General features: G+C 31.3%; 2 protein-coding genes across 5 annotated transcripts; both read right to left on the bottom strand.

Annotated features, from left to right (window-relative positions):
• Nucleotides 1-767: 767 nt before the first annotated feature.
• LOC137819679 (RNA-binding (RRM/RBD/RNP motifs) family protein) lies at nucleotides 768-8,780 on the bottom strand. Of its 4 annotated transcripts, none has more exons than XM_068623605.2 (19): nucleotides 8,687-8,780; nucleotides 8,439-8,590; nucleotides 8,260-8,320; nucleotides 7,963-7,999; nucleotides 7,085-7,215; nucleotides 6,835-6,945; nucleotides 6,648-6,756; nucleotides 6,304-6,437; nucleotides 5,749-5,888; nucleotides 5,126-5,176; nucleotides 4,959-5,041; nucleotides 4,803-4,857; nucleotides 4,606-4,720; nucleotides 3,078-3,579; nucleotides 2,792-3,005; nucleotides 2,626-2,696; nucleotides 1,922-2,090; nucleotides 1,696-1,825; nucleotides 768-1,607 (listed from the first exon to the last, which is right to left on the bottom strand). In XM_068623605.2, the coding sequence occupies exons 2-19, from the start codon at nucleotides 8,535-8,537 to the stop codon at nucleotides 928-930; spliced, it is 2,892 nt and encodes a 963-aa protein (XP_068479706.2). In that variant the 5' UTR covers nucleotides 8,538-8,590; nucleotides 8,687-8,780; the 3' UTR covers nucleotides 768-927. The 4 variants fall into 4 exon arrangements, with proteins under 4 accessions (XP_068479706.2, XP_068479721.2, XP_068479713.2 ...); XM_068623620.2 differs by having other exon boundaries at nucleotides 6,835-6,942; nucleotides 8,687-8,777; XM_068623612.2 differs by having other exon boundaries at nucleotides 6,835-6,942; nucleotides 8,676-8,777.
• A 2,062-nt stretch (nucleotides 8,781-10,842) lies between these two features.
• LOC137817791 (uncharacterized) lies at nucleotides 10,843-13,026 on the bottom strand. The gene is made up of 2 exons (XM_090297483.1): nucleotides 12,381-13,026; nucleotides 10,843-11,689 (listed from the first exon to the last, which is right to left on the bottom strand). The coding sequence occupies exons 1-2, from the start codon at nucleotides 12,993-12,995 to the stop codon at nucleotides 10,973-10,975; spliced, it is 1,332 nt and encodes a 443-aa protein (XP_090153609.1). The 5' UTR covers nucleotides 12,996-13,026; the 3' UTR covers nucleotides 10,843-10,972.
• Between the last annotated feature and the right edge of the window lie 619 nt (nucleotides 13,027-13,645).

The raw sequence follows: 13,645 nt of genomic DNA on the forward strand, positions 1-13,645 counted from the left end.
AAGAAAACAAGTGTGTTACTTAAGATAGATAAAGCAAAATGAGCTATTTAAAAGGAATATCATTAAGTGATTTTGTCTCTTTTTAAGGATTTTTGTATTCATCCAAAATGACATTAATCTTAAGTTTAATTTGAAAAAAAAAAACTTGTTTAGTCCTTTGTAAGCACTTTTCCAACATTTAAAGAAGTTTTTCAAAGAATATTTGAAGTTAGTTTTTTTATAGAAAAATTTTAAATCTAATTTAAACTGATAAAATGAGATTCGTATTCAATTTTATAGTATAAAATATTTTTTTGTATATTTGATCTAGTTTGAATTATGAATTTTTCTTTTTTATTAAAGCTTGAGTTTTAAAATATCTTGTTGTTTTGAAATAGTACACTCACAATCATTGTAAAAATGTCATTATAATCTAATCACATTCCATTGTTTAATGTAAGTGCATTTACTCTTATTATAATTATTTTAGAAACTACCAACAATAATTTCTAGGACAAACTTGCATGCACCTATGATGCTGTATTAATATTCTCTTAGAATTTTCCTTTGCTAATTTATATTTTATTAAATGCATTGAATAATAACTACAGTGTTAAAGGCCATGTATGAATGTTTTCTTCAATGTTCTAATCAATCAATGGTATAATATGGTTTTAACTAACAAAGTATAAAAATTAATAGTAAATGATTTTACTAAATAATACTAGTTGGTTTAATCAATTAGATATTTTGCACACACATTCCTCAAACACAAACACAGCAAAAAATACCAGAAAAATCATCAATATTTGAAATCTTGTTAGGGACAAAAAAAGGCAAAACAACATAAGATATGGTGCAACTAATGTTAGATTGCTTAAACTTTTTCAAAGGCAGTAAGAGAATAATACAAGTAACAAAATTCATATGAAGCAAAGAAAAAGTAGACTATGATTGGAACCATTTCCTAAGCTGTTTTGAAGGTTTTTTCTCTGCATTCTCTTGGGAACCCTTGTGTGAGAATTTGGATCTATATTGTTCTATAAGCATGTCAAGCTTGTCTACTACGTCCTTCCCTACTGAACCTTTATTCTTCTTAGGCCGTTTCTTAGAAACCACCTTATGGCCTGCTTCTTGTTCTTGAGTCTGCATCTTTCTTTTTCTAAACCCAGTATCATCACCTTTGTTTCCTGGTTTTCTTCTGTTAGTGGCAGTGGCAGTGGCAGTGTTTTGATCTTCAACTGCTGTACCACCACTTTTCTGGCCATTTTGGTTATTCTTTGGCTTCATGGACAAGGCTTCTGGATTTTCTTTCAGTGCCCTTTTGGTCTTATTGTTGCCTTTCTGTCTTTTGAACTTTTGTCCTTGAGGGGATTTTCCATTTGCCTCTGATTCACCATTTGTATTCAGTACTGTTTCCTTAGCCGGTTCACCATGCTCCCTAGCCTTTCGTTTTCTGTCCGGCGTGTGAACTTCATTGTTGCCAGGTTTGTCATTTTGCATGGCATTGTTGTCTTCTTGAGGAGCCTGCTGTTGAAATTGTTGTAGCTTCGCCTTCCGAAGTTTAAGTGTTTGAACATTATCAAGCGCGAACTCCACAATCGGTCGATGTTCAGGACCGAATGTTTCTGTTGTCAATGAAAGCAAACTTCAAATTAAACAGAAATAGGAGTACAAAATAGTGTGATCCCCAGAGATGATGAGAAATGGTTGTACCAGGATTATTGTTGAGAACTCTCAGAGCCACAAGAGCATGCTGATGCTCAGAAAATTCAATAAAGGCAACTCCCCTAGAATAGCGTTCTTGAGCTACCTTTCCGTTCTTATCATTTTTCAAAAACTTTATCTGCAGATTGGCATATATTTTGTTATAAATTTGACACCCTTAAAGCTTTAGAGAAACAATAATTGACAACTTAAAGTCATGATCTACTTAACCAACCTGCCGAATTACAGGTTTTTGCTTGGTAGCTCTAGAGATGACTGCATCGATGCAAAGCTTCTTGAGTTCTTTCTCATGCATTGACTTGGGTAAGTTGTAGACCACGAGTCGAGTTCTCGAAACATGAAAATTCGGAGATTGAAGCTTTGTCTTCTTTTTCCTCTCCAACCTATACGAAATTTCAATAACTATATGTTGAGCACTAACACCAGCTGAAGAATTACACTTGAGAAAGAAGATAGAATTTTAAACCACTACATTTGCAAGATCAGATGCAACATAACATACAGAAATCAGAATAGTACCACTAATGATATTAGTTCGTTTGTTGACCTATACACAAAATGGATTGTGCCAAGAATTATTGTGAGCTAGAAAATATATCTAAACTTATCAAGAGGCCTTCTTTCCAGCCCTCTTGTGATTTTTCCCAACAAAAACTAAGCATGAAAAGAAAAAGGAAAACAAAGAGAAGAACACAATACAACTTTTTTTTTCTCCTTATGTTCACATAGGGTAAGAACAGCACATATTTGTCACATAACATGAACCAACTGGTCAGTCCCTCAATGGAGAATCAGTGGTCTATTATAACAATTTGACAGTTTGAGATTGAAAAAGTTGTGCATCCCATAATAACTAAAACCAACATCGTAGATGTGAGTTTAAATAATAAAACCACCAGCACTCAAGACCATACTCACTCTTGGCGTTTTAACATATCACTGGCTGAAACCCCTTCGGCGGCTGTAGATCCCTCAAGAATAAGTCCCTCCTGTTACAATTTAGTAGAATGCAAAATGTTAATCTTATGAATATCTATCAGCTTCAACAACGTACTCCACAAGAGTTACAAAGGAGAAGACAAACCTTTGCCAAATAAAGATTTCGGTGGTCATGAACCTCATTTTTTGCTTTCTCCAGTTCCTTGTCATGTGCCGATTTCTTATCCAAAGCCTTTAAAACTTTCAATGGTCTACCCTGAAGTAAAATACCTGTCCCAGAAGCAGCAATAGCAGTTGAAATTGCGGTATTAGCTGCTTCTACAGTTTTAAACTTTAGAAAACCAGTTCCTCTTGGTCGCCTGCATTGAGTAAAAGGGGACTATGAATAATGCCCAGTGAAATAGAGACAGAAAAATAACACAAGGACATACTTGGTAACTTGGTGGAGAACAGGAGCAAAGTATTCTACTTCCCCAAACCCAGAAAATCGTTGTTTTACTTCTTCGTTATCACATTCAAAGGGAAGATTAGTTATAAAAACTGTTCTCTGCAAATCTTCTTCGGTTCCGTTAGGATTTGATAAGTTGTTTTTGCTGGAAATTTCAGGATTAGAAGCACCTGAAACCTTTTCAGAATCATCGGATACTTTTCCATCTGCATCCTTAAAATCTTCATCCGATCTTGACTCTTTCTTTTCTCTGGACAACATAGAATCATTGTTTTCAGATGTTCCTTTGCTTGAGGATCCAAGCAAGTTGTTAAGAACCTTTCTTGCAAGGTCTGCTTCCTCGTCAAAATTATCTTCAGGAGGAGCTCCCTCTTCCTCCATGGCACTAGGGCTGTTCATATCATTATCATCTCCTTGACCAGATATTTTATCAACAAGCTCGACATCTTCCTCATCACTATCTTCATCACTCAAGTTTTGTTGTCCTGAAGAAATTGCAAAGGACGTATTATTTAAATAGTTTATATTCTAAATAAAGTTTTTTGGCATACTAAAATAAACAGGGCAAAGATGAAGAGTGAGACTTATGTAAAGCTCCGATAGATAGTATATTTGAATACTAGAACTGACTCAATACTTCAAATGTTATGTTAGCAGTTCATGAAGAAACAAGCTCAAACTTTTCTATAGGAATACATTATGATTAATGGTGCACCAAACTAAAGCACTAAATGAATACACAATCTACCAGGGAAATCACAAAGGTTACAAAAAGAATCAATAAACTTTTACCTCAACATAGAGATAGTACCAAATAGAAATCTATTGAACTTAAATTTTGAAATTCCAGAAGAAAAAAAACGTATGATTTCCAACAAAGTCAACGACAATAATTAAGTTTGTAACAACTCAGCAGCATGGCTCCAATTTATTAACCACTGAAGAATTTATTTAAGTTTAGAACAACATAGAAATTAGAGGAACACTATACGAAACATGTATTCAGTTAAGTGTAATAAAGATTGAGCCACATAACAAGAAGCTGGCCTTTTACTCCACAAATCTACCAAACAGCTGACTAACGTAATGGAGAAATTGAGGTTAAAACCCAAACATGTGAACAGTGATAGACTAGTCCCAATTTCTAATTCAACAGTAGAACACTTACAAGCACCATGTTTTAACGTAATGTACTCCATTAAAATATTGCTGGCAAGAAGTTTTCCAAATAAAAATATTTATACCTCATAAAGTAGTACTATTAAATAATTGGTAATAAAGGAGAGCACTTCAAATAAGTATACATTTCTGCATTGAAACGCCAAAAGGAACTTCAACTGATTAAGCAATCCACCTCATGTATTGAGCAATGCAGGGCAAGCAAAATTATATTTTTAAATTAAGAATAAGATCTAGACAACGTATAATAATTACATAACTTCATTCAATTTCAAATATAGACAATAAGAATGGCTGATGAAAGTACCATTTTCACTGAAGATAAAAATTACCTTTCTCTGATGCACGAGGATCATTCATTTCACTACTAAATATTTTCTTTGGAACAGCCCAATCAACAGCTATGACTCGTTTAGCAAACTTTGATCCATTCAGCTTTTGAATGGCCTGAAAAAGAAAAAATGAAGTTTATATGCAGAACACAAACAGTAGTAGGTAAATAAAATAAAACAATGGTAACAGTTCATACATTTTCTGCATCTTGTTTGCAGGTGAACTTTACAAATGCAAAGCCCTTAGACAGACTGCACAAAGGAGAAGAGGAAAAAAGAAAAACATTTTAAGAAACCATTATGTATGATAGCATATTGAAAATCTTAGTCAAGGAAAAGTAGAAAGAACTGACCCTGTGTCTGACTTTTGTGGAATAAATACGTCCCACACATATCCAGCAGATGAAAACATATCTCTTATTTCAGTATCTTTCGCCTGCATCCATGTTTAGTCAACTAGTCAGAAGTCAAGGTATCCAAAAATATTTGATTCAAGTTTTTTTAATTCTATGCATTGAACCTTGAAAGGAAGGTTTCTGATAATAAGCTTCCATTTCTGAGTCTTGGAGCCCTGATCCACATACAGCAGAAAATTGTTAAGAAACAAATATCTCATTCAAGATCATAAACAGTAAACAGGGAAGTTAACTTCACCTACAAACAATTAAAAATCATACAAAAAAACAACAATAAAGCATAAACAATATGAGTCTATATTCCACCACCTAATAGATTATTAGATGAATCTGACAAAGTACAGTTTATAGTTACTAAATGCATTCCAACCAGTTTCTGCACATGCATAGGAAACAGAGGCTAAAACCAAACCCAAATAAAAATCCTATTAAACCTTTAGAAGCAACACATAAAAACTCACTACTAGTAATAATGAGTAATGAATTTTGCATAAAAAAGAAATTTAGAGAACAGGGTTTTGACCTACTCAGTTTTTAGAAAATGAATAACATTCAATATAATTAATTAGTACCATGCAAAACAAATTTTAAGACATCAAGCAAATTATGAATACAAAACGAAATGATACAGCTTCTCTCAGCTGGCAGTTATTCATATACAAATTATGTTTTGCTGGAGCTGATGATATTGTACTGACTCTGTTGAGTTCTACGACAAGTACTTTACCTCTCCACCCAGTTGGCGGGCCCAAACTGTTTCCCCTCTTATCACTTTTTTATGCAACTTTGCAACAGAAGCTCGGGCTGATTTAACACTTGTATAAAGTACAGACGTAGCATCCATGGTACAGCCATCTTGCATGAGACCTGGAAAATTTCCATAATGAATTATAAAATCCCAAGAAATTTAAAGAATCTTTGAATAAATGATGTAATGTATTAAATCTTGTTCGACGTTCTAGCTGGAAAGCCACCTCTTTGACAATTTCAGTGGAAGAACAAACTTCAACATCCATATCATCACTCAATATGATTACATGGCAAATCTAATTAGAATCAGCTTCACACAGAAATTACAAATGACTTTACACCAAGTATAAAACAGGTCAAATCTTACAAAGAACACTAATGCAGCCTGTTTTATTTAATAAAAAGAAAAGAGTGTAGATCTTTTTATATCACTTCTAAATATAACTGACAAGTTACGGTACTAGATAAACACAAAAACCTACTTCATCTGCATTATATATCACTAGCTGAAAAGATCAAAATCCACAGTTACCATGTTGCTGAAGATCTTTCCTTGAAAGAGGGTAGTTAACAGAACACACAGTGCCAATCTCTCTGGCTTGGTTGTGAACTTCTTCAGCCATATCAGAATCGATAAGGCCACCAAAAATAACAGTTCTAGCAACCCTGTCCAAAAAAAAAAATACAATAAGAAACAGCATTTTAGGAACAATACATAATTCAAACATAAGATACATCCGTAAGTTGGAATCAGGTCATCTCATTAGTCATTTCCACTTAATCATACTTCCTGGATTCATCTTTTATCTCTTTGGAAACTAACTGATTTAGAAAGGTTGGATTAAGTACAATTGCAGAGAACAGATAAGTAAATACCTCTGTTTTTCTGAGCAACCACCATCATCTGCTACATCTTTACAAAGAGCTGATTTTTTCGTTTCCAGGGGCTTCTTAGAGCTTTTCTGTTTACTTTTGACTTGTACTTCTAGAAAAAAAAACATAAAATAAGGGGAAAATTACAAATGTAAAAAATATAAAATAATCGTATAAACAAATTCACAACCTTCCTTCAAAACTGAAACATGCTTCTCTGTTCCAGATGATATGCTGTCTTTCACATCATCATCTTTTGGTTTTACAAGATCATCTGGTGTTCCCGCTACTACATTAGCTACTACATTACGAAAGAAAGAGGGGGAAGAGAAAACAAAGGAATAAAAGTATCAACAAGGTTAAAATAATTTCCATAACTTTTCAAACATGGAATATGAAAATATCACAGTGTGCTGAGCCATAATTAAGTCAGCATCAACCTTTATTTGGTTTCGACTTTCGTTCCTCACGGGGAGGACGAGGCATTGCATTCTTCACTCCAATTTTACGGCCTTCAACAGATACACCATTCTTCAGCTCAATAGCACGGTTGGCGTCTTCCTCAACAGCACTGAAGATGGAAACAATTAATTACAAACTAAAAAAAAGCTAAGTCACAGATTCTAATTCTGATAAAGTTGAGAGAGAAGAACCATACATTTCAAACAAAAATAGAGACAACGAACATTATGATTATGGATTAATTTACCAATAACCACAACACTGTTATACAGCACAGTCACCATCAACAGAAGACAGGTTTCATATTATTGAAGCACTACACTATGCAACTTGAATATCCACAATAAACTTTGTCTATTGATATCTTGAGTGATTTTCATAAATCATGGTGCTTTAAGTTTTCTTAGCAACTTAGTGACAGGATCATGGAGGTTTACTGAGATACAATAGCAAGAAGAGAATATTCCAGTCCATATTTGAGGACATTTTCCAAAAAGGGAAAACTTTCACTTGGGTACTGACAACTGAGTATTCAAATTTATTGACAGCTTCAGTTGAACTGAATGAGTTTTTAGTCAAAACATGAGCAAGAAACCATATCAAAATTAATATCCAGTCATGACATAGAGAGCTTATTATTTGGACAAACTTTTCCACAAGAACTTCTGCGAGAGAAGTCCGTCTCATTTTTTAAGAAGTCCATCTCATTTTTTTCTTCTTGTGTTTCTCTCCTAGAAGTTCTTATGGAGAAATTTCTCCAAACAAATCCAGAGTACGCTGACAACTGCTAGTGATAAGACAACCAAAGAATGTGATGACAACAAATTAAACTTTTGGAAGCTAAATATAAACTCACAATTGGACATAACCGAAACCACGATGCTGTGCTGATCCTGTGGATTATTAACCAAAGAAAAAGATGTTAGAGTATAAAGAGCAAAATATATTATACACCTCAGTTATGCCTGACGTCTCTATATACATAATTTTCTTTTACCAGTAGAGTTGAACACATATCATGGAGTTTAGAACAATTTTCTCACCCTTTTCACCCAACTAAGCTCAACCCTCTTGACCCACATACATAATCTATATGCATAATCTAATATACATCAATTACTAAGCTCATGAAAAAAAAAAACTAAACTTTTACCTTTCTGTGTGACCATGAAGCAACGCCTCACAGGTCCAATCTCACTGAACGTCTCCTCCAACTGATTTTACATTTTTTTGCAAAAAATTAGAAAATATATTATCAGGAAAAAAAATATTTAACCAAGTAACAAACAAACCAACAAATGAATGGAGAAGAACAGAGGAAATAACGAATACCTGAGAATTGGAAAAGGAATAGGGCAAGTTCGAGACAAAAAGTGTGGAGGAGCAATGCTCTTTGCCTCCATTATCCTTCACTTTGTTCTTCTTTCCCATCTCTCTTCACACCCTCTTCTTCTTCTTCGTTTCTCAACCAAAAATCCTTGTATCTGTAAAGGAGGAATTTTGATTCAGCATTATACACGATTACTCGTTCATTCGAAAACCCAAATGGAAAAATTAAAAAAAAATTACGTTGCCGCCACCTGAGGCAGAGGGAGTTGAGTTGGGTCTGTGTTAGGGGTTGCAGTTTGCGCTGTAACCAGGGTTTTGTTGAAGAAGAAAAACCCTTATTTTATTAAAGATGTAAAATTTGTATTCTTATAAATTTTTAATTACATGTTTGGTTTTCTAATTATTCAAGTTTAAAATATTTCATTTACCCTTATTTAATTATTACTAACTGAAAATTATTTTAAAATTTCTTCCAGATTTATTCTATACCGCACAATAATTCTACATTGGATGTTTTTAATCAAATGAAAATAATGGTGTTATTCCAAAACTTGATGAATGTTGTTTTCAAAAAATAATTAATTATTAAAATACAAATTAATATTATATCATAACTTAGTTAAGTAAAATATCATTAAAACTTATAAGTTATTTAAAAAATTAGATAATATTTATATTCGCATACTTGAGAGTTTTTTTGTCATATTTTAATTGAAATAGAAAAAAAAAGTATGAATGTATTCTAAATATATAAAACAATATGTAAAAACAAGTAGAGAAATACTACTTATAAAGTTATTTTGATAATAAGTAAATTAAAAAATGATTTATATTTAAGCCAAAAAAAATTCTTAATAAGAACAGAATAAACATAAACATTTATTAGAGTGAAACGGAGAAAAATAATTTTACTTTTGAAATTATTTATTTAAAATAGAAGTAAATAAATATTTTATTATTACAATTTATTAATATTAATATTAATTTCATTATTAGCATTTAGTTTATTTTATCAATATTTATTTTTATTGTTGATATTGTTTAATTATTTATTTAGTATTGTTATTAACCGTGTGTTTAATCATGCTGTTAATAACCATTTCATTTTAATTTAATAGAATTTTATAATATAATTAATATTACATTTTCTTAATTTAGAATTACCGTAAGTATCCATTTTTATTATTAATTCGGGAAATATGTGAAACTGTTTATAATATTTGTAATATTTCATTTTTAATTAGATTTTTAATCTTCAAAAATATATTTTCTTTTGGTTTTAGTTCCTCTTTTTTGTTTGTGGTTTTCCTTATATATATTTTCCTTAATGGGTGTTGTCATAAAAAAATGTCAAGTCACCAAATTATTGAAGATTAAAATAAAAGTAATATATTTATAGAAACTAAAAGAAATTATTATTTTATTTGATTTTATTTTAAAAGGTATATCTGTAGTTATTTAAAGAAAGTATCTTGGAATAATCGTCATTGAATAATTAATATATATACAGTAAAGAATAAGATTTGAAATTATATTTATTAAACAATAAAATAATTTCTGAATTTTTATTTATAAAAAATGTTGTTCATAAATATAATGAACGAGAATGTTGTAGAGATCCCTTAAGACATTTCATAACATATGCAAACTTCATCTTAAAAATAATTTTATGAAAATTTAAAGGAAACTTTCTTAATATTAATAAATGATTTTATATCTATTTTAATTTTACAGAAACTAATTTGTAATAGAAAGTTTGCATCCATTCTAATTTAGTTTTATTCTAATCACTATCATATCTCCAAAATATGTTAATGTTATATTGATATGAGAATATCCATGTGTGACATCTAAGATTGTAATTTACATTTAGCCTTTGATATGATCTTTGATATGATGTAATCTAAACATAAGTTATTCTGCTTCACTATGAATATCCAAATTTCTTATTGAAAAATACAAGTTATCATCATATTTTGTGCAATTATGGAATGAAGGTTTATGGATACATTTGTTTGTGGAATTTGAATATCTCAACTTTTGCATATCTTTTTAATTTGGTTTGTTTGAACAAACTTTTTCCAGCAAACTTAAATGAATAGATTAAATATTTAATATGACATGAATAAGGATATAAATACGAAAATACATATAATTTTTAAAATGTAGGACATATTATTATGGATCTATATATTATATAAATTGACAATAATGTATAACAAATATATTTTAATTTTTTTAATAGAAAAATGTTTATCATAATTGGTTTAAAAGAATTTATTTCTTATTCTTGTAATCATAATAAAAATTTATATAATAAATTTGAGTTTTTAGAAAATTATTGTATTTTTTTAAATTATATTAAAATCATGTTAGAATTTTTAAAAATATAACAAATACTTTTTTTAATTAAACACTTCATTCATATATTCATATATGTCATACGAGTATATTACAACTCGACGGACATACCATTTAAGTGGCGTGTCAGTCACCAAGACATTCTTGAAAAGGTTCCAATCCCCTTTTGCTCCATGTTACAAAACTTTCACTATCCTAGAAACTACACGAATTATGATAAACACAGCTATTGCCCCAAAAATTCCAAGCCAAGAAAACAACACAGAAAATGTTTCTCCAAAATACATAAATCGGCTCAAAGGCACAGCATGTATGTAAGTAAGCACAAGGAATGTGAGAGAGACACTTGTGCCTACTGATAAGAACCCCATTGTGACTTCATTCTTTAAGGGAACTCCACTTATAAGTAAGAGAGTGACACCAAGTGATGAAATGAAAGAGATGGTGTTCATGGTTAACAAACTTGTGAACATTTCTCGAAATTGAAATTGTAACATTGGAGTTAAATTATCACCTGGTGGGTTCATCACAACACCAAAGGTCACGGTTGAGATCATTGTAGCCACCAAACTCAACATCCCTCTCATTTCTTCCAACCTATCACTCTTTTGTAGCAAGAGCTTGTTCACACGCTTCAAAGACTTTCTCCAAGACTTTTCATTTGGATTCAGTGTTCTTGATGGAGTAACATCTATGATTGATGCAGATGGTGGATGATGTACTTGGCTCTTTCCATTGTTTTTGAATCCAGCATCCATCAACATGAGTTTTATTTGAAGACTTCTGGTGTCTTTTGGAACCTGCTCTATAATGTCCAAAGCAGTATAACCCATCTTGTTCTCAATATTTGCTTCTTCTCTTATTTTGGATATTGATAGCAAGTACCTTACAGTCTAGAAACATACACCATAGATACATTAATTAAGTTTATTAACTAAGATTAAGCAGTGATGAAAAAGTCAAGTCAAGTCAACTATTTCATTATTGCTTACAGAATTATTTTTCACACAAATCTTTTTTTTATTAGCAAAGAATAAATAAAATAAAATAAAATGAGACATTTTAAAAGTGTTTCAATCCTTATGCAGACACTTCAAGGATATCCCCAACTCTTATACAAAAAGTAGTCAAAAATCAATCTGACACTTCAAGGATGTCCTAACTCTTATACAAAAAGTAGTCAAAAATCAATCTGTTCAACACCTGACTTACGAACATACTTTAGTTTCTACAAATCACCAAATTAATCTTCGTAAGCCATATAAATAGAAACCATGTGTTGTGTTATCTTTATTTAAACATCAGTTCAATTCTATAATTTCCTTGTAGTGAATATAGTGAGACAAAGTTTCACTCTTTCAATCATTCAAATGATAATTTAAAATTGTGTTCCAAAAATTGAAAACAAATGCTATATTGAAAGGACCAAATGATGCAGATTTAAAAGATAAAGGATCAAAGAAGATTTTTTGGAAAATAAGAAACCCTGATGAATTATAAAGCTCAGATAAAATATCTGAAGTATAATAATTTAGCTCTGAAGTATAATAATTTAGCTTGTGAAAGAAAAAGGAAATAACATACCTCAATTTGCTTGAACATAACAGCCAGATGGAGAATGGTATTTCCATGATGTAAGTCTCCAGAGTTAAGAAAATCCTCCCTAACATCTCCAACTTGCACCAATGTCTTCAAGGTATCCAAGTGATTGTGCTCAACACAAAGGTGAAACATAGTTTTTCCTGATCCATCAAACACCATAACTGATTCTGACTTTGCTGCACCAATCAACTTTCTTGCAACCTCTGTTCTTCCTCTCATAGTTGCATAATGAAGAGGGATTCTTCCATCTTGGTCACTCACCAAGCATGCATCTTCACATGTTTGCAGCAACACATGAACAATCTCTGCATGGCCTTCTGCAGAAGCCAGATGAAGAGGGGTGCGTTTGCAGTGGTCCATCTCAAGAGCAAGTTGAGGTTTGTGAGTTAGAAGGGACTTTGTGAAATCAAGGTGGCCAAGTAAAGATGATATGTGTAAGGGAGTTTCAGTGAAGGTTGTTAAGGAAAGCTTGTGAAGGATAAGAGGGTCTCTTCCAATAAGAGTTTCTAACTCAAATACACTACCTCTCAGTGAAACCTCATAAAGAGAATTCAGTGTATCATTTTCTTGAACATAACTCATTTTTGGGAAATTCATTTTTGGAAACACTAGTGGAAGAAGAGTTTACTTATAGACTCATGATTATACACTTGAACATGAAGATTCTAGGAAGGACTCTTAATTACTTCAAAACAATGCTTGGAGTGGCTAGTTTGTGGAAACAACAATTGAATTTCCTAGAAAGTGTTACAAACATTTCCGCCAAAATTACAAAATTATATAATTTAGTATTAAAAACCATGTAGCACTGACATATGACATCAGATATAGAGATACGCATAATCTCTAAAATGTATAATTATGAATTATATAAATTAACAATAAAAATTTACGTGCATAAGTATATTTCAATTTTTTTTAGTTGAAAGATGTTTCTCATAGGATTTGTTCCTTATTTTTATAATCATAATAAAAATTCATACGATAAGTTTGAGATTTTAGAAAATTAATGTATTTCTCATTTTTAAAATTGTGTTAGAACCGTACTAGAATTGTCATCCAAAAAATATTTTTTAAATTGACATTTCACCAATATGTATCTTACGAGTATCATACGTGTGTCCGATACATACACACCATTCAATAGGCGTGTCTGAACTTTATAAAAAAAGAGAAATATACCAGCAAGAAAGTCAACAATTTAATATAATTTTATTAAAAAATTATAACAATAAAATTGTCCTTTT

Source organism: Phaseolus vulgaris, chromosome 11, assembly GCF_051622355.1.
Source record: "Phaseolus vulgaris cultivar YP4 chromosome 11, ASM5162235v1, whole genome shotgun sequence".
Taxonomy (NCBI): domain Eukaryota; kingdom Viridiplantae; phylum Streptophyta; class Magnoliopsida; order Fabales; family Fabaceae; genus Phaseolus; species Phaseolus vulgaris.

Excerpts from the sequence above, each read along its gene's own strand:
- LOC137819679 (XM_068623605.2), bottom strand. The coding sequence starts at position 8,537 with ATGGGAAAGAAGAACAAAGTGAAGGATAATGGAGGCAAAGAGCATTGC. Across the intron at positions 6,946-7,084 it reads AAAGTCGAAACCAAATAAAG|TAGCTAATGTAGTAGCGGGA; the intron begins GTTGATGCTGAC and ends TTCGTAATGTAG. Across the intron at positions 5,889-6,303 it reads GAAAGATCTTCAGCAACATG|GTCTCATGCAAGATGGCTGT; the intron begins GTAACTGTGGAT and ends GAAATTTTCCAG.
- LOC137817791 (XM_090297483.1), bottom strand. The coding sequence starts at position 12,995 with ATGAATTTCCCAAAAATGAGTTATGTTCAAGAAAATGATACACTGAAT. Across the intron at positions 11,690-12,380 it reads TTATGTTCAAGCAAATTGAG|ACTGTAAGGTACTTGCTATC; the intron begins GTATGTTATTTC and ends GTATGTTTCTAG.